The 21149-nt window shown below is 42.7% G+C and overlaps 2 protein-coding genes across 2 annotated transcripts in view; one reads left to right on the top strand and one right to left on the bottom strand.

The window, feature by feature from the left end:
* DUS2 (dihydrouridine synthase 2) overlaps nt 1–17873 on the bottom strand; it is a 44564-nt gene extending 26691 nt beyond the window's left edge. Inside the window, exons 1-6 of the mRNA XM_075281807.1 lie at nt 17830–17873; nt 14727–14848; nt 11988–12033; nt 10215–10306; nt 4800–4843; nt 3008–3068 (exon numbers count right to left, since the gene is read on the bottom strand). Coding sequence (XP_075137908.1) covers nt 3008–3068; nt 4800–4843; nt 10215–10306; nt 11988–12033; nt 14727–14837 — 354 coding nt within the window. The 5' untranslated portion in view covers nt 14838–14848; nt 17830–17873. The remainder of the gene's footprint in view (nt 1–3007; nt 3069–4799; nt 4844–10214; nt 10307–11987; nt 12034–14726; nt 14849–17829) is intronic.
* Nucleotides 17874–17941: 68 nt separating this feature from the next.
* DDX28 (DEAD-box helicase 28) lies at nt 17942–19695 on the top strand. The gene has a single exon (XM_075281804.1). It carries the CDS (start codon nt 17981–17983, stop codon nt 19562–19564), a length of 1584 nt encoding a protein of 527 aa, XP_075137905.1. The 5' UTR covers nt 17942–17980; the 3' UTR covers nt 19565–19695.
* The last annotated feature ends 1454 nt before the right edge of the window (nt 19696–21149 follow it).

Here is a 21149-nt window from a genome sequence, read left to right as displayed (position 1 = left end):
TGAATGGCTGCCAAGAATTTGGGCTACAAAAGCCAATCCCGCAATTGTACCCTGGATTGTGGGACTTTCCGCCACAGGCATTTTTTAATTGTAGTTTAAATTTAATTTCCTTTCACAGAGACATGTGAGGGCTTAATATTTGCAGGACAAATTGTAATGTTCCATACAATGTACTGGGAAGTTGTAGAAAAAAAAAAATAAAAAAAATTCAGAATGGTGTGGAATTGAAAAAAAAACAAAAAACTGCATTCATGTGACTTTCTTACGGGCATTGCTTTTACAGTGTTCACTGGACAGCCAAAATGACTTGTTACCTGTACCCTATTGTTCGGTATTATTCTGGAGATACCAGACCTATAAATTCTTTAACCCCTTTGATTTTCTTTTCCCTACTACGACGTTCACCGTATGGAATAAATATACCTAATAGGACATCTATCGTACATATACAAGAGTATAAGCCGAACCGAATATAAGCCGAGGCTCCTAATTTTACCACAAAAATCTGGGAAAAACTTACTGACCTGAGTATAAAAACTGTGCTGAAAAATTCGTCTTATATTCGTCAGTATATACGATTTGTATGCGTTTCATTTTATTTACCGTATTTTTCGGACTATAAGACGCACTTTTTTTCCTCAAAATTTGGGGGGAAAGGAAGGGTGCGTCTTATAGTCCGAATACAGACCCGGCATCCGCTGTAATAGGAAGGCGGATGCCGGGGCCTGAGACATCGCTACGCTCCTGCCCTGCAGGAAGCCAGCAGCAGCAGGAGTTATGCTGCTATTCCGCTCCTCCGTCCCTCCCCGCAATAGCAGCATCGCTCCTGCCGCTGCTAGCTTCATACTCACATGTGCTGGCGTCTAATCCTCCCCGGCATCCGCCTATTACAGCGGATGCCGGGTCTGTATTGGCGGCCCCTTCTCCCCCAGGGCCGGTCCCCACCAGCCCCATACCTGTACAGTTGCAGGTCAGCTCCTGCGTGGCGATATCGCAGGAGCCGACCTGTTCGGGTGACAGCCGGGAGCCTAGTGAAGGCTCCCAGGCCTGTTATTGCTATATTACCATTGCGGCTAGTCTATGACCAGCCATAATAGTAATATACAGAATGTCCCGTAGACGGCAATACAGTTGTATTGCCGTCTATGGGACTTGCAATCAAATGACCGCAGGTTCAAGCTCCCTAGGAACTAATAAAATAGTAAAAAAAAAAAAAAAAAAAAAAAAAAAGCTTTAAAAATATATAATAAAAAAATGAAATAAATAAGAGTTCTAAATCACCTCCTTTCCCTAGAATACAATGTGGCCTTGCAGCTGTTACAAAACTACAACTCCCATATATTAAATATTTTACCATTTTTTGCTTCAAAATTTTTTTTCCCTATTTTCCTCCTCTAAAACCTAGATGCGTCTTATAGTCCGAAAAATACGGTAACTAGTTTTATATGTGTTCAGTGTTCTTTAATTTTATATAAGGAAAATGTTTTTGTATAGTGTTAGCCAGTAGGTAGGAAATATAAAAAACAAAACAAAAAAACCCAAAAACTTGAAAGTCTTCAGTAGATGATACCTTTTTTAATGGCTAACTCATAATGATGACAGATAACGTTTCGAAGTAGCCAGGAGCTTCGAAACGTTATAATCTGTCATTATTATGAGTTAGCCATTAAAAAAAAAGTATCATTTACTGAAGACTTTCAAGGTTTTTTTCTTTTTTTAAATTTTATATATATATCTATGCTGTATAAGACCCCAGCGGTTATGGTAGCCACTCAGCTTCTGACCAACTGCCATATTTAAATACCTGACATTGGAATTATTATTACAGTGAATGACAGGAAAGGGTTAAGCTTCTCATCCAGATGTTGGTGGCCAGACTGGCCAATGTAATTACCTTGATTTTTAATAATGATCAAACTGGATTTATTCCTCATAAGGATATTAGGTTCAAAGTCTTTTTGTTATATTACAACCTCAAACAATGTTTCAGGAAAATGTGGCATTATTGTTCTGCTGAGCCAGACCATGAACTGCAAGTTAAAATGTGCACCTCTGGCCTATACAGTCTACCTGTGTACAATCTGATTGGGTAAAGATAGGTGTCAATGCTGGACTTCAGTTCTTTGCATTGCCTTTCTTAGTCCTATGTGATCATTTTATTTTTCTTTTTTTTACGTGTACTCAGACTTTATATGTTTCACAGTTAAATTATGTTTATCAAAGATCACATTGTTCACAGTTCACATCTGTTTTGTAGCTGTTATGAATAATGGAAGCTGCAATACCGTACAGGATCTGTCATGAGTAAGCAGAGATTGATGGAGCTCCTGAAGTAAAAGTGAATGTAGCTTAAAGAGGACCTTTCATGGGTTTGGGCACAGGCAGTTCTATATACTGCTGGAAAGCCAACAGTGCACTGTATTCATCACACTGTCGGCTTTCACGATCTGTGCCCCGGGTGAAGAGCTATCAGTGCCGGTACCGTAACTCTTCACAGTCAGAAGGGCGTTCCTGACAGTCTGTCAGGAACATCCTTCTTCACAGCAGCGCTTATAGCACTGTTCTGTGAGAGCGGGGAGGAACGCCTATCCCAGTACTAGTCTATGGATGAGTATTGTGAGCAGAGGGAGGGGGCGTTCCTCCCCACTCACACTGCGCAGTGCAATAGGCGCTGCTGTGAAGAAGGACGTTCCTGACAGATTGTCAGGAACGCACTTCTGAGCTACGGTACCGGCACCAATAGCTCTTCACCCGGGGCACAGATTGTGAATTCAGCGCAATGTCGGCTTTCCAGCAGTATAGAAAACTGCCTATGCCCCAAACCGATGAAAGGTCCCCTTTAAAAAAGAGCAGCATTCACACAGAACACTCATCAGAGACCCCCGTTCTCATGATCGATGAGCTTTCCAGTGCTCATAAGGATCATACCTTTTTCACTTATGGTCTTAATAGGTGATAAATGCTGTTCATGGAAAGGAAAAAAACAAAAACAAACAAGAAATGATACCTTGGTGGAATATTCCTTTGGACAGCCCATATTGACATCAATAGCAGCAACATCATTTTCGCTAGACAGGAGAAGAAAATAGCATTACTACTAGAACAGCAAAAACTTGATATTGGCAGTAATTTCAATAATCATGACAATTTATAGATATTATACTTAATTCGTATATACACATTAAATATATACATTATATAAAAAATATAGCCTAACAGTCTATAGTACATTCTTCCAGGTATAGATTCCACAAGGTGAAACATTTCTTCTTTTATAGTTTTAATAGATAATCGGAAACTTTCTGGTTCTTCTATATTAGACAGCATCTAGCCAAATAACAGAATGTGGTCATGACTAAAGTTTAGTGTGAAATCACAAACTCGATGGAGAGGCATCTTTATGGTTTGCAGTGACCTTTCAACACCTAAACCAATTCTAGCTCCTAGCATCTGTTAATAGCCAGCCAGCTCCTGCCTCACACCATCTCTCACCATACAGAGCCCTAATAGCATATCAGCATTGATTTCTCAGAAATGATGGGGACTAGAGAATAAAATCCATCTGTACCAGAATCAGTGGATAAGCACCTATTAATTGATGTAAAGAACTGGACTTGGAGTTGGTGCCAGGGCTTCGCTCTCCGTTCTAGATAACTGCCCGTAAGGGCTAGTTCACACAGAGTTAACGCGCGCACATTCTGGCACATATACACGTCAGAATGTGAGTGCTCAAAGCAGATCACATTCATTTCAATGTGTCTGCTTACGGGCGTATAACGTGCGTAATTTTGCGCCCGCAAAATTACGCGCGTTATACAAAAAAAAAAGCCATTGAACTCAATGGCTTACTACATTTTACACGTGTAATTTGTAGAAAAATGCACGGAGCGTTACTCCATGTGAAGGCTAAAAGCCTCCCACTGATTTCAATGTGTAGCACCCCTAAGCTGACACATTGAAATGAATGGTATCTGTTTTCAGCGCTCATATTCTGACACGTGTTTACGTGCCAGAATACGCGCGCTTTAACTCCGTGTGAACTAGCCCTAACTGCAGACGAAGTGTGACAAACTGGAAGATGTCACTCAAGCAATGGGTGAGGACCTGGGTACTAGTTAGGAGCAGATAACCAGAACAGAGTGTGAAGCCCCAGCAGGAGAAGTAAGTTCTTATCAGCTAATGTGCATAAGAATAAAACACTGATTTTCATGAAAATGGAGCTGCAATATAGAATAAGGAAAGGCATCTTTGAAAAATGGAAAAGTAGCTCTACAAAGGTACTGTAATTAGTTAGAAACCAATTTTCCTGCTGGAAGGCTCCCTTTAATTGCCACATGAAAGCTGAATGTTTTTCTTACTATGCAGAATATTCTTACGTGTAAATGAAATACTAATATTACTATAGATTACAGGGGCTGCAAAGCCTGTTTGTAGCATTGGTATTTTTTATGTATAATCAGATTTTATTCAAGTTTTTCAAATAGAACAGAAAAAAAGGGAGAAAACGCAATGGCACGCATGCTGCACCTGTAAACAAAAGGGAAGAGGTACAACCCCGCCAAGTGCAATGAAACATAACATAATAATAAGGGGGGTGGGAGGTCCAGAGGTATGGTACTAGAAAGATCATCATCAAGAGGGGAGAAAGGGGAAAAAGCAAAAGAGAGGGAAAGCACACAGCGGAAACTACAGTCGGGGGGCACTGGTATTTTTTAGTTTGCAATTCATATCAGCAATCTTTCCTGTTGCACAACATGACACATAGACTTTATAGAAAAAAACACACCTAATAAACTTACATAAATTTGGCAACAGCCAGTGCTCTTTCTGGATCAGCAGTTCCCTATAGGAAAACATAAAGACACAGAAAAATATAATTTACAACTAAAATAAGAATAAAATCAAAAACTGAAAACTTGCTGTAGAGCCCTTTTGGAAGATAATTTCCTAAAGATCAATGCCTGGTTTTTCAGAAACCAAGTGGCATGATCTGGGATTAAAGCCAAAGCAAAATATCTTCGACAATAAGAAGACAGACCCATCCGCAGACAGCTGTTTGAAGGCTAATGCTTATTCACTGGTGTGAAGTAGGACACCAGCTGACTAGCAGAGCATGTATGGTCTAGAAGTCCCTGTACACAGAAACATTGCCTGAAAAGGCAATCTCCTTAAAGAGACATACCCCTCTTGACCCACTATAGTATATGAACTAACCATCATCTAACCAGTTAGTTTTCAAAGGACACAAAAATCACTGTTCTATATTTTAAAATGAATGACACCCCCCAGCATTAGCTTTCCTGCACTATTACAGCTTCAACAAGTATACTATAGTGAAAGGCAGTGAGAGGAACAAGTGAAAGAACGGTAGAAAGTTAATTTCCGTTTGGCACTGCCATGAAAGGAGCCAAAATCTATTAATGGGAGTCTATCATTGGATGAACACATTTTTCACTAATGTGAAAAATTCTCCTAGCACAGATTTGCTTCAGAAAAAAAAAAAAAAGTTCTATTCAAAAATGGCTTACAATAAATAAAAGAGAAAGAAAGGCAAAACTAGGATGGCCTTTCTAAAGGCTATTCCAACATATGCTTGATGAAAAATTGATGAAAAAGTGTAATCCTTGTAAGCGTATCTATTAGAGATGAGCGAACACCGTTCGATCGAATAGGTATTTGACCAAATATCAGGCCGTTCGAGGTATTCCTTCCCAATCGAATACCACGCGGCATACGCAGTAAAAATTCGTATCCCCTCCCACCTTCCCTGTCGCATTTTTTTGCACCAATAACTGTGCAGGGGAGGTGGGACAGGAATTATGACAACAGAGGCATTGAAAAAAAAAATTGAAAAATTGGCTGCCGAAAACATGTGACCTCCCATTTATAAGAACGGCCGTCGCCATATTCACCAGATTTGCGGTCAGAGATAGGGAGAGAAACGTATCTGCTGAGGGCTAGATAGGCAATAGCTTCAGATAGACAGGGAAAAACCGAAGAACAACAACAGCTCTTCTCAGAGCTATACACTGCAGGGACAGAAGTCCAGCTTTCCACGGACAGTGGAAAACAGGGATACAGAACAGTTACTTGTTGCTATATGCTTGCAAATCAGCTTTTGTTAGGGGTGTCCCCCCCACAAAATAGCAGGAATCCACAGCAGTTACTTCTTGCTATATACATGAAAAAAATAGCTTTTATTAGGGGTGCCCCCCTCAAAATAGCAGGAATACAGAGCAGTTAGAACCGACTATATACGTGCAAACCAGCTTTTCTTAGGGGTGTCCCCACCACAAAATAACAGGAATACAGAGCAGTTAGTTCTTGCTATATATACGTGCAAATCAGCTTTTCAGGCAGTGTGTAACCCCAAAACAGGGATACAGAGCAATTAGGTCTGGCTATGTACACTCAATCCAGATATCCAGGGTGTGTACCCCCAAAACCTAGGCGGGAGACACCAAAATTCAGTCCGGCTATGTACGCTCAATCCAGATATCCAGAGTGTGTACCCCCAAAACCTAGGCGGGAGACACCGAAATTCAGTCAGGCTATGTACGCTCAATCCAGTTTTTCACAGTGTATACCCCCAAAACCTAGGTGGGAGAGACAGAAATTCAGTCAGGCTATGTACGCTCAATCCAGTTTTTCACGATGTGTACCCACCAAAACCTAGGTGGGAGAGACAGAAATTCAGTCAGGCTATGTACGCTCAATCCAGTTTTTCACGGTGTGTAACCCCAAAACCTACCTGGGAGACACAGAAATTCAGTCAGGCTATGTACGCGGAATCCAATTTTTAAGGGTCTACCCCCCAAAGCTAAGTGGGAGACACAGCAATTCAATCAGGCTATATCAGCTCAATCCAATTTTTAAGGGTCTACCCTCCAAAGCTAAGTGGGAGACACAGCAATTCAATCAGGCTATATCAGCTCAATCCAATTTTTAAGGGTCTACCCTCCAAAGCTAAGTGGGAGAGAGACGTTCATTCAGTCAGGCCATGTATGGTCAAAACGTGTTTTTAATGCTGTACCCCCCAAAGCTAAGTGGGAGACACAGCAATTCAATCACGCTAGATCAGCTCAATCCAATTTTTTGTTCAATCCAGTATTGTTTGCTCTCCATAATGTGAACTATGCCTTTGTCTCTTGAAAAGCAACCCAACATGAAGTCAGCCATGTGTGCCAGTGTGTTACTTGGCATGACTTCGCTGCCCCCAACTGGAAGGGTCACTCTCCATTTCCTCCATTTTCCACTCCCCTTCACACCATCCGTGCTGAAGCTATGGGATGCACCGAACTTCATCCTCAAGCCTCGTGTGGGACAGTGACATGAAATGCCACTTCATCCCCCCCGTCTTCCTCTGTCAGTCAACGGTGCAAAGATGCGAGAAGTGTGCTCTGAATGTTTTCAGCCTAGTAGAGGCTACTTCTCACTTTTGAAAATGACTGCACTTTGACCAGTATATCAGGCACAATGGTGTAGGTTTCAAAGAACCTTTGCACCAACAAGTTTAAAACGTGGGCCATGTGTGGACCATGTTTGAGTCTGACAAGTTCCAGATCTGCTACCAGGTTCCGGCCATTATCACATACGCAAACATGCGTGGGCCCAGGTGCAGCGGGGGAAAACCATATTTCCGTATCATCCTGGATGGCATCCCTCACCTCGGAGACACTGTGCTATCTGTCCCCCAAGCTGATGAGCTTCAGCACGGCATGCTGACATCTCCCCACACCAGTGGTACAGCATTTCCAGCTCTTAGTTGGGGTCGCAGCGCAGGAGTAGGCTTTCAGAGAACCCTTGTCATGAATTTTGGGCTGGGAGAGGAGACAGGCCACCCCAGTTTGCACCCCAGGCCTAGGCTCCACTACATTCACCCGGCCTGTCATTAAAGGGGGACACCCCTAACAAAAGCTGGTAAGCACATATATAGCAAGAAGTAACTGCTGTGGATTCCTGCTATTTTTCTGGGGGGACAGCCCTGAGAAAAGCTGTTTTTCACATATATAGCAAGAAGTAACTGCTGTGGATTCCTGCTATTTTGTGTGGGGACACCCCTAACAAAAGCTGGTTTGCACGTATATAGCAACAAGTAACTGTTCTGTATCCCTGTTTTCCACTGTCCGTGGAAAGCAGGACTCCTGTCCCTGCAGTGTATAGCTCTGAGAAGAGCTGCTGTTCTTCGGTTTTCCCTTCCTATCTGAAACGAATGCTTATCTAGCCCTCAGCAAAAATATTTCTCTCCCTATCTCTGACCGCAAATCTGGCGAATATGGCGGCGGCCGTTCCTATAAATGGGAGGTCACATGTTTTCGGCAGCCAATGGGTTTTTTCAATTTTTTTTCGATGCCTCTGTTGTCGTAGTTCCTGACTCACCTCCCCTGCACAGTTATTGGTGCAAAAAACGCGCCAGAGAAGGTGGGAGGGGATACGAATTTTTACTGCGTATGCCGCGTGGTATTCGATTAGGAACGAATACCCTGAACGGCCTGATATTCGATCGAATACCTATTCGATCGAACGGTGTTCGCTCATCTCTAGTCCTGACCAGTAATGCGAAATAGATCACACTGAGGTGGCTATTTACTATATCTGATAAGGACCAGGTCCTTATGGAGTATAGTATTTGGTCACATCCATTTGCATACCGAGAAAAAACTGATTTTTCACCGAACGGCAGGCCAGAGACTACTTATAAAGGGAGGGGATGAATAGCCTTTCTTAAGGCTATTCCGACGTGTCAACTAGAAAAAAAAAGTGTTTAAATGATAGGATCCCTTTAAGGCTATTCCTATGTGTTAGTCAGAAAAAAATGGTATCCAATGATAGGATCCCTTTAATGGAGGCCAACCCCTTTAAGTTTAGTTTTGGAAGGCAGAAAGATTTTCAGATGCCCTGAAACATACGCTGATCCTCTAACACAGGGGGGACAAACTCCTTTTCCCCGGGGGCCATTTCAGCCTCAAGGGGGACCTTGAAGGGCCAAGATTATTTTAGACGTGTATAAAAGAAACTTCTCCTTAACAGTTACAATCAGCCCTTTGAGGGCCACCAGGAAGAACATATTGGCATGTTATATACTCTCCTCATCCATTGATCATTTTCTGAATATAACAAAAATTAAGCAAAATACAATACAATAGAAAATTATGCTTTATGCTTACCTATTTTTCAAGGGAATGGGAGCGGGGCTGCAGCTCCAGGTGTCATTGCTACAGCATACAAATGTGTTTTCAGTGTGCGGCGCTCCATACATTGTAACAGAGGTGCCTGGAGCTGCGCCCTCCTGCTCCCATTCACTTAAATAGGAGTAGGACTACTTTCAGTGGCCACATCAACTGATTACTGTGGGGTTCAGTTTTGGGACTGTCACCTGACCTATCTCATACTGATGACCTCTCCTATGGATCAAATATCTTCAGAACTAAACAACTCCTTTAACAGTGTGCTGCATAGGGACAAGATCACACAAATACCGCCTATTAAACTTTGTAATGACCACTTTTAAAACTGCAGCCTGGCCTAGAAGGATCCTGATGTGGAGGATACCGCTGCAGAGCAACTTGTTGCTACTTTCTGTAGTATCGCTAACACATAGAGCACAGGCATGGACCAGGGGGAGGAGTATTGGCGGGCTGCGTGTCATGTGCCGACGCTCTGCTATCATTAGCTGCACGGACATTTCCCTCAGTCAACCAGCAACAAGTGAGGCTGAGCAGGGAAAGTAAGTGCTGTAAAAACCGGCGATGTTCGCTGCTCAGCACTACACAACCTGGGCTGCTTCCTCACTCGGTTAATACGTCTTCCAAAGCCAGAAGTAGCCGAGTGAGGAACCAGTCTTGGATGTGTAGTGTTGAGCAGCTGATGTAGATAAAAGTCTTGAGATCTACTGTTAGGGGGCCCGCCTTTCTCACTGGGCCCGAGGCCGTCGTACCCTCTGCCCCCCGCCACTAGTGGCTGCTGCTTAGTTACCAGTTTCTGAGCTGCAGCCATCATTTCAGCTCGGTTCAAAAACAAGTGCGGAGCCGGATAACACAAAGCGGCAGGACTGATATGGCCTGCAGGCCTTGTGTTTTTTTTTTGTTTTTTTTAACAGCAAGACTGTACTTTCACATGAAGAACTTCTATTCACCATACTACTAACCTCCCATACAACAGAATATAAGTGGCTCAAAATCTTAACAATTAATTATTTTAATTAACACTCTTACCATCTGAAATACAAGTCGATCTTTTTCCCTTTCACAAGTCTGAAAAATGACTCTCTCTGTAGGGGCAATGTAGTCCACTGTCTGGAGTACTTCTGCAGTAAATGGGTGATAAAATTAAAGTTTACATTGAAAAGGTTTGACATTTGACAATCCCATATACTGATTTGACAATATCTTTTCATCCTTAGGGCTAGTTCACACGGGGACATTGAGGTGGATTTTGACAGCGGAATCCACGTCGTAATCCTCCTCCATACAATGTTAGGGTTAGTTCACACGTAAATTACGTGTGGCTTATTATGGCACCAGAAAAAAAGCTTCCTAATTGGGAAGCTTTTTTTGGACCTTTTTTTTGTAAAAACAGCTTAAAAAAAAGCCAGGCTGTTTTCCCCTCGTGTAAAGTGAATGGGCTGAAAAAAACGCGTCGCTTATTTTTGCAAAAATCTGCGTGGAAAAAGATGCACGGTTTTTGCCTCCCATTCACTGCTATTGCTTTCTTCAGGTGGAAAACGCCTGAAGAAAGGTCATGTCTAGAAATGAGCGAGTACCGTTCGGATCAGCCGATCCGAACAGCACGCTCCATAGAAATGAAAGGATGCACCTGGTACTTCCGCTTTGACGGAGGCCGGCCGCTTAACCCCCCGCGTGCCGGCTACGTCCATTCATTTCTATGCGAGCGTGCTGTTCGGATCGGCTGATCCGAACAGTACTCGCTCATCTCTAGTCATGTTGCTTCTTTTTCTCTGCTAGCTAAAAAAAAAAAGCTAGCAGTCTACATAGACTAACATTGTATGGAGGAGGATTATGACGTGGATTCCTCTGTCAAACTCCTCCTCCATGTCCCTGTGTGAAATTGCATCTCACGTGTTGCAGTTATATCACAGATGCTGCTGTTGCTACATTTGCCTTGGTTTACCATAGAGTTACGCTGTGTTCGTAAGCCTGACCATCGAGGACAGTCTTTACAGTGTGGGCATAGTGAGAATAAAGCCTAACTTGGCATACTGTTACGTCTCAGGCAGATATGCAAATGATTACAGGTGTGGTTTGATTAGACACTGCTGCCCTATAAAAAAGCTCTCAGAGGCTAGTTTTGGGCAGTGTTCCAACTGTGAGAGAGATTTTTGACTGCAGGACATGCCTCCCAAGACACACTCAAAGACATTTCACCCAGTTCACAGACTGTGAGAGTGGGAAATCATTTCAGTGAGAGAAGGATGGTTGGTTCAACAAACTGCCCTCCCACGTAGGTCATTCTGATCTAGCTTTTATACTGGCAGTAGTGGTTACATGAGGGCACGCACATGGGTACCTATGAAGCTTCAGAGCAGCATCCCATGAGCAGCTTCAGAGCACATGGAGACTATTCTTTCTTCTATATTCTCCAGATAAGCTAAGAGACTGAGTATATAGACAGGAGATTGTCATCTCCTTTATTATAGCAGTGAGATAGGGGTTTGTCTAATCATCAGCAAATGTGATAGGAGTTTTTCTCTTCTCCTTTGGAAAACTTGTGTGATACAGTCCATGCAATGTCAACATATAGGACCTTCTTGAAACCTGTTACGGGTGACCCATAGCTCTCCATAAACTAATGTCAAAAAGCTAATCTCCGGGGCATAATTCTCACTGTTCCTACTGTACATACTTACATAGATATAGAAAAACAGACCACATAGAAGGAGCAAGAAAGAGTGTACGAAAAACTCATGCATGGAATACCATTGAGCACATGGAATACTTTAGTGCCTTGAATATGAAAATTCACCTTACCATTTACAACTCTCTTACACTGCAACATCTTTATATCAACCAATTCCTACAATAAAAGAAATAAAAATGAGTTATATATATGCAGACACCAGAGATAGATAGATATCATTTTGTCAAAACATTTTTTTTCAAAGTTAACAGTGTGAATCTACAGTATACAGTATGATGTGCTTTCATTACCATTATGGACAGGGAAAAGTGTGCAAGGAGTTAGCCTTTACTGTTATATAAAGACTAAAATGAACCCAAAAGGCAATGGGGATGAGAGAATTAACCAGACATCATCCTTTCCACATCCTAATTCCCCGCCACACCTACAGACCCAGAGGTTGATAGTGAGCAGTGAGAATAGCGATTGACATTGGTGAACTCATAGATGTGGCAGCCCAGATTGGGGAGAAATGAGTTTTGATGGTAGCTAGGACATAACAGTGGACTCTGGGTCTGGCATCAACAGAAACCTAAGCTTCATACCAGTCTACAAGTATAATACCAAAAAGGATTATACACTGCAATACAGTATGTAGGAATTTTCAAGGGGTCTATACAATGAGTCTTTATTTTACACTTTTTCTTGCTGTACATGTTGTTACAGGCTGGATCCCCAGCAAGTGTTTGTAACCGGCATCTGGCCCCCTGGTTGTTCCATTCCCACCCTCCTCTCAGGTTTTCACACCTATGCTGTGGTGGCTGGCAGACTATAATAAAGTCAACCCCCATAGCACAGGTAACTCTAAATACCTGTGATAATGAGAGAGAGGAGGCAAAACATCCTCTGGGAAAGGATTTCAAGGTTGGAACCAGCCTGGAAACCGCAGGTAAAGCATCAAAAAAACCTGAAGTAGGCAAATAAAATAAGTTTCACTTTAAAAAAAAATATTTTTGTGAACATTTTTTTTACTTTTCACTTTAATAATAATAATACATTTTATTTATATAGCACCAACATATTTCGCAGCAATGTATAATTTGTAGGGTTTAAATACAGACAGAAAGATACATTACAAAGAAAATCCTTTCACACAATGGGACTGAGGGCCCTGCTCGCAAGAGATTACAATTTTTAAAGCATGCCTAAGGCATGATTCACACACAGCTAAGTTGTAATGGAAACATTTGCAACCCACACTCCTGGGTTTTGGCTTAAAGGGATTTCTGGGATAACATGAAATTCCTAAATTAATTTAAACACTCCCCCCCCCACTTCCTAAATAACATTATTAATAAAAAATGTATATTTACCCATATCCCTGGGACGGACTCCACGCCTTCTTCCGGCGAAACTGGTAATCCTCCTGTACTGGAAGGGTGCGCGCACTGCTGCTGTTAAATCGCCTCTACTGTGTGTCTACACATGCGCAGTAGAGATTACTCGCCAGAGGAGCACGCACACAGTACAGGAGGAGAAGAGACAGTCTCACAGGAAGAAGCCATGGAGGGCAAGTACCGTATATACTCGAGTATAAGCTGACCTGAATATAAGCCGAGACACCTAATTTTACCACAAAAAAACTGGGAAACTTATTGACTTGAGTATAAGTCTAGGGGGGGAAATGCAGCAGCTACTGGAAAATTTCAAAAATTAAAATTGCCGGAATTTTCCCCCCTACTTGGAACTCAGCCTGGTTGAATATAGCGTACTTGCAAAGCTCCTATTAACCCCTTACCGACGGAATAGGAACACTGCAGATACCCTATATTCAAAGGGCACTTTCAGATACAGGGATACCTAATGTGTATGTTTCATAGTAATTTTCTACTTTGAGGGCAGGTTCACACCAGCGCCTGATCTCCGTTATACAGGTTTCCATTTCCTGCCCGAGAAACTGGGCAGGAGACAGAAATCGGCAGGCAGTTCTCAAACCCATTCATGGGTTTGAAAAGTGTTCGCCGGTTAGCATCTTCTGCTCTCCGCGGCGAGACCGTTTTTATTTATTAAATTTGATTTCCATTGATGATTTTTGTGTGATTTTGTTGTCATCACATTCAATGTTGTACAGAACAAAGTATTCAATGAGAATATTTTATTAATTCAGATCTAGGATGTGTTATTTGAGTGTTCCCTTTATTTTTTTGAGCAGTGTATATTCTCTTGGGCTTTTCTCAGCTATTTGTTTGCTATTTTATAGTTATTCCTGATAAATAAATGTAATTCTATTTATCTTATTTGTGTAGTGCTATCATATTCTGCAGCGCTTTACAGATATTGTCAGTGACTGTCCTATATAGAGCTAACAATGTACATTCTCTATCAGTATGTTTTTGTAGTGTGGGAGAAAACCGGAGTACCCAGAGGAAACCCACGCAAACAAGGGGAGAACACATAAACTCCTTGCAGATGTTGTCCTTGGCAGGATTTGAACCTAGGACTCCAGCACATCAAGGTTATATCAGTAGTAGCAGTAATGAAATAAAGAAGAGTGACAGACCATTCTATAGTGTACATGCCCACCCCAACCTAACAGAGAAAAGTAAAGTGTGCTGCAGCCATAATAGGTCTATTAGCAAAAGAAAGAATGATAGGAGAAAACATAACGGATTATACAGCCATAGAACAGATTACATAGCAAGACCGTGCACAGATTTCAACTTTTCATGAAAACTAAGGTAACCTTTAAATTCCACCCCTTGACAGATGCTATTTTTAACAAATCAATTTTCCATACATTATATTTGTACTTTGGTCAGTTTTTTTTACTCTCTCTAATAACCATATTCAACAGTTAGAAGTATGCTTACCTCACAATATACAATATCTGCACCATACTCTAAAGCAAGGAGTCGCATAGGCAAAGTACCCACACGAACCATAGGAGCCAGTATGAGTTTATCACAGAAAGAGAGTACCATTATGACAGTTCCTAAAGAAAACAGAGCACAAAATGTTTAGAAACACCTTTTTAACCTAGAGAACCAGCATTATTAAGATTAATGCAAGAGTCATACAATTTCTACACATTAAAAAGTTTCAACAAACGGGTAACACTGGAATTTATTCAATAATGTTGGGAAGGTTCAATTGTAATTTCCATTGAGAAACAATTGTGTTTGGCCAATAATTACATCATTGGTACTTTATCAGTAGAAAGAAAATGTGACTGTGTGCTAGTTTTATTTACAGGACGTTGGTACACAGTGGTGGGAATCCACTAAATTGATCACATCAGTTTTGGGAGGCAAAAGTGAGGAATTTCTGGCGCACAGCCATTAGAACAGGAAATGCACCAGAAATGTGTTACCATTTTTCAACCTGCTTGACACTTTTGAGAAAAATTGGAGGCTCAGGGCAGGGATCAGTTCAAAGACAACCCAGTAAATTTACAAAAGAAAATGGCTTAAGTTTTATCTCTAGAGAACATTCATACTTTCATCATTTTTTGTTTGACTTTGCTTTTTTGTAGGGTATTCATAGCAGCCCAAGTAGGGGTTAAACAGTCACTGGCATAGTAGATCTGAGAGCACCCAGCAAGCACAGGATCACCATTCAACAGAAGGCTCTGACACTTCCTGTACTCACTGCATAGGGCTCATAGCGTGAACACAGAATTATGTAGTGTGAAAAGGGGAAGACAGAAGTAGTTCTAAACAGCTTCTATCTACTTCTCTTCTGACAGGGAGTGCCAAAACCTGCTCCTGCAGAGATACAAGAGCAAGGGCTTTAAAGGGGTTGTCCCATTATGGAAATTTATTCCCTATCGACAGGACAGGGGATAAGTATCTGATCACTGAGGGACTGATCGTCAGGTCCACCTAGTGATCAGGAGGACGAGGGACTGAAAGTCCCAGTAAAGCCTCCTTGTAAATGCAGTGCCAGTGCTCTTGTCAGTCGGTCACACAAGCACATTGGCACTCCATTCTCAAGGAGGCTTTAGGACATTTTCGCTCCCCTGTCCTCCTGCTTACTGAGGGACATGGCGATTGGGTGCCTCTGAATTTTTTCCCAGTACAATGTACAGAATAATAAATGGTAGCACCATGAAGAAATATTTGTCCTGTAAACATTAAGACCTCATAGGGCTCTGAGAGCGGAAAAATAAAAAAGTTATGGGGTTTGGAAGGAGGGGAGTCAAAAACGAAAAATGCCACGGCGGGAAGAGGTTATCCAGTGTATAACAGTGGTCTATCCAGCAATGTAGTAGCCGAAAGAGGGCGTGGCTCACGGTATATAAACAAAACTAAAAACCACACTCTCAGTATCAGCGATCTTTGGGGGCCATGGGTGTCAGACCCTCGCAGATCTAATACTGATGACCTATCGTAAGGATAGGCGATCAATGTTAGAAACTGGATGTTTTAAGGACATTTAATGCCTGTTTCTCTCATTCTGTTGCAGCATCCAAGTGGTTAAACAGAGGGAGAATAGGGACCCTACTGCTGTTTAGTTTAATTAGTGTGTGTGTGTATATATATATCCTAATTTGTGAGTTTGGATGTTTGTGGGTTTGTTCCTCAGTCACGCAAAACCCGCTACACCGATTTGGCTGAAATTTTCCACAAACATAGTTACTACACAGGATTGAGCAATAGGCTACTTTTCGTCACAATAGCGCACATACGTTTTTCCCAGGACTCCCACAAAACCCAAACTCACATCACCATCTCTGCAATCTCACTTTGGACCATAGCAAGCCACAAAATTCATATTACCTCTACAGCCTAGCCCCTAACCCCACACAATCACATTTACATATACTTTACCACTTTCACCCTCGCCTTAACGATACTCCAGGAGGCTACCTCTTTAACCCTCCAGAGCAGCCATGTTTGCCGACCCCCACCATTCTGACGATCCACGACACCGCCCACCCAGCCACTCCATGTTGCCAGGAGCATGCACATCTTACCCACCTACAGAACGTGTTTCCAGCACGCCATCATTTTGTGCCTGCACTGTAGCCCACAGCACCCAAACTACTCTCTCCAGCCTGCCACACTCCCCGACGGCACTCTCACCTCACTGCTGTTTCGTCTTCACGATCCATCCACCTTCCCTAGGTCTCCACGCCAACGACACTGGTAAGTTCCGATAGCATGTTTGCATTGGGACTACTTCTGGCCTATATACTCCCATGTACCGTTTCAACACACCACGAACACGTAACAGTCGATAATAATGTCACTAATCTGCCTTACTGCCCACCTTAGAATTACCCGGCATCCCTTCACATAAACTAGAACTGAAGATTGGCGTTCCAGTTCTACTCATGCGTAATCTCAATGCACCACGATTGTGTAATGGCACGAGGCTACGTGTCACACAACTAGGAACAAATATCACTGAAGCCACTATTCTTACAGGAGCAGCTAAAGGTGACAGTGTGTTAATCCCACGCATTCCAATTATACCAAATCATTTACCATTTCAATTCAAACGACTACAATTTCCCCTTAAGTTGCTTTTACAATGACCATTAATAAATCCCAAGGACAAACGCTGAAAGTAGCAGGAATACATTTGGCTACACCGAGCTTCTCACATGGACAACTTTATGTTGCTTGCTCAAGAGTATCCTGTGCCCAAAACTTACATGTACTGGCGGGAAATAACAAATCATACAATATTGTATATCGAAGTATATTCACTTGAAATACCTCTGTCCCAAAGACACTATGTACAGTTTCTCAGAACACCGTATAGCAGCTGAAATACAAATTACGTTCAACATAAAAGTCTCATGTATTCTCAGAATTACAGCAACAACAAGATACAAAGTTACATTTCATATCCCATACCTTATACACAGTACGAAAACCTTACCCACACATATATATATATATAGTGGGATTCCAGCCTAGAAACACCATTATGGAGACACCCGCCTGAGCAGCAGTCACTCCTTACCTCTCCCAGCTCCGGCACAGCACGTGTAATGGCACAGCGTTCTGTTTACGTGCGAGCTTTCTACGTCACTTCCTGTGCGCCGGTGCTGTCAAGCATTAGTGGACGCGTCTCATGTGCCTATTACTGAGTGACATTAGACTGTGCGTGTGTTATGCATGCGTATTGCGGTAGTAATTTACGGGCCTGGAGCCTAAAACTAGGATGTTTCCTCCGCTATTCTACCGCCAGCAACTTACCGGTGATACAACTCCCGATACGGACACAGCAGTATCTAGAGAGCCGAGGAAAGCAGCGAGCTGGCGCAGTAGTTGTCCCCCGGTCCGGCAAGCTTCTTATTAGCACTCGCAGGCGGGAGCTCAATCAGTTCTCTGGTGAGACTTGCGGGCTGTGGCAACAACCGCCTCTGGTAAGCCGAGGATGGAAGCACCGAGAGTCTCGTGGAGATTACTTTGCCATCAACAGACAGAGGGAGCATGGTCCTAGGCCGGAGACTGAGGGGTCATTTCAATCACTTTCTCTGGATCCGAGACTGGTGTCTGCTCTGGACTCTCTGAACATCAATACTCCTACCTGGATCCAAAAACGGGCCATCCCTGCTCTGCAGCAGGGCCGGAACGTGCTATGTGCCTCCGAGACGGGAAGTGGCAAAACGCTTGCCTATCTAATTCCTATAGTGCACACACTCTTGTCCCAAACAAGTGATCCATCCACAGACCCTCGGAGCCTGATTCTGGTGCCTTCCAGGGAACTTGGAGGCCAGATTACATCTGTGGCTAAAAAACTTTGTGCCCAATTGGGTTTATCTGTAAGGTTTGTAGGAGGGGGTCATGGGCGCAAAGCTATAGAGAAGCAGTTCCATGGTGATTCACTGGATATATTGGTGGCTACTCCTGGGGCCCTTTTGAAGGCCTTGAAATGGGATAAAGTGAATCTGTCAAATCTGCATTATGTTGTTTTGGATGAGGCTGACACACTATTTGATGATACTTTCTGTGAACTCATTGAAGAGATTCTGATGCAGACCCAGATTGCTTCTAGGGCAAGTGACTTGGAAGGCATTGATAGGAAAGCCCAACTGGCAATAATTGGAGCCACTTTTCCGCGTGGTGTTGCTAAAATACTGAATAAGGTAACTGATCTTGGTAGCATTGAAACCATCAAAAGCAAGAGACTACATTTCCTTATGCCCCATGTTCAGCAGGTATTCAAAAGACTCAAAGGATTGAATAAAACTTTTGAACTTCTGGAATTGCTAAAGAAACAGGTTGCCGAGAAACCTGGCAAAGGAGTGCTGGTCTTTTGTAACAATGCAAGCACAGTGAACTGGCTCGGTTATATATTGGATGACCATGGCATCAAGCACGCTAGGCTTCATGCGAAGATGCCAGCAGACATTCGTTCTGGTATCTTTGAAACCTTTCAGAAAGGCCAGTGTGACATTTTAGTGTGCACTGACATAGCTTCAAGAGGTCTGGACAGCCTCCGAGTGGACACAGTAGTAAATTTTGATTTTCCTCCCACTTTAGAGGACTACCTGCACAGAGCAGGAAGGGTGGGCCGCCTTGGCAGTGAAAATCAGAGCGTTGTAGTGAGTTTTGTCACACATGTCTGGGATGTTGACTTGGTACAAAAAATTGAAACTGCTGCTCGAAAACGAAGCAGTCTACCAGGATTAGAGACCAGAATAAAAGATCCTGTAAACTCTGATAATATTATAAAAGAACAGAAGGTGTAGCAAAAATGTGTATATACCATCTGTAAATGATCATCTCTATCTGTTGGATTTCCATATCCTGATATTGTGTGGTATTTCCTTTCAGAAGAGAATGTCTTTACTGGTATTGGCAATATTTGTACTTTATTTTTCTTTATTAAAACCTATATGTAATTAATAATTTTCTGTATAGTTATTTCAGGGATTGTAAAGTTACATGTAATACATGGGAAAGGTGAATTGGACATTAAAGAGGACCTTTCATGTCCTCATGAAAGTGTGGTTTTATATACTGCTAGAAAGCCAACAGTGCGCTGAATTCCGTGCACTGTCTGCTTATACTGTATGTGCCCCGGCAGTGACAATATCAGTGCTGCTAGTTTCGGCGTCGATATCTCGCCACTCTCAGAAGGGGCCCCCATCCCCCAAACTGTACGCTAACATAGCATTTTACTGTCAGAAGGGGCGTTCCTTACCGCCCAGAGATGATGCTGAGCTGTGAGGCACACCCCAGTATGTGTCCAAGCACTGATGCAAAATAAAACTTAACATTTAATAATATATTAAAATAGGTCCTATTAAAAACCACAATAAATACAAATAGTTTGTGTCCTACAGTGGTAGTCACAGAATAGGTATTTGTATAGGAAGAAACACACGGTTGAAAGTAGTTAAAAAAAAAAAAAAAGTGTATCTGTCACAAGTTTATGATATATAAAAAAAAACAAAACATTTTTTTGAGAAGTCTTCAGTAGTTGATACCTTTATTAATAGCTAACTTAAAAAATGATGACATATTGCGAGCTTTCAGGATAACTAAAGCGATCCCTTCATCAGGCTGGTATAACACAATATGTGAAGGCAGGCATATTTATACAGGAATAGAGTGTTAGATGCAAAATGGATGGAAAGCAGAACCCAGGAAAGTTCTCTGGGTTTATGGTTCCTTTGATCAGTCACGTGGTGTCTAGTTGGAAAACGTCATAAACCCCTGTGACTGGTTTAGCCCCCTTTGCAGTGAGTCAAAGGTCATCATGAGTTTACCGTATTTTCCGGACTATAAGGCGCACATAAAAACCTACGATTTCCTCAGAAATCGTAAGTGCGGCTTATAGTCCGGTGCGCCTTATATATGGATGGAAGCGGCGGCAAAGTCTGCGTGCCGCTTCCATACATACATAAAAGGCACCGTAAGGGTGCATTCACACTACGGAACGCCGGCGTGTATCACAGCCGTACACGCCGGCGTTACAGCAGGGCTGCCGGACACTTCCTATTCATTTCTATGGGAGCCGGCATGCGAGCGCTCCCCATAGAAATGAATGGACAGACGCTTCTCATTCATTTCTATGGGAGCCGGCATGCGAGCGCTCCCCATAGAAATGAATGGAAAAAAGCAGTCCATTCATTTCTATGGGGAGCGCTCGCATGCCGGCTCCCATAGAAATGAATGGGAAGTGTCCGGCAGCCCTGCTGTCACGCCGGCCTGAAACAGAACGTGAAATTTACCGAGCGGTGCAGGGCGGGCGGGCATTCAGGCCTCCTCTTCCTCCGATGTCCTGACCACTTCCTCCGGCGCTCGCGATCTGATAATGGCCTGGGCGCA

Source organism: Leptodactylus fuscus, chromosome 7 (assembly GCF_031893055.1).
Source record: "Leptodactylus fuscus isolate aLepFus1 chromosome 7, aLepFus1.hap2, whole genome shotgun sequence".
Lineage (NCBI taxonomy): Eukaryota > Metazoa > Chordata > Amphibia > Anura > Leptodactylidae > Leptodactylus > Leptodactylus fuscus.
Note: the sequence above shows the minus strand (reverse complement) of the source record. Positions and strands in the feature narration are given on the sequence as shown.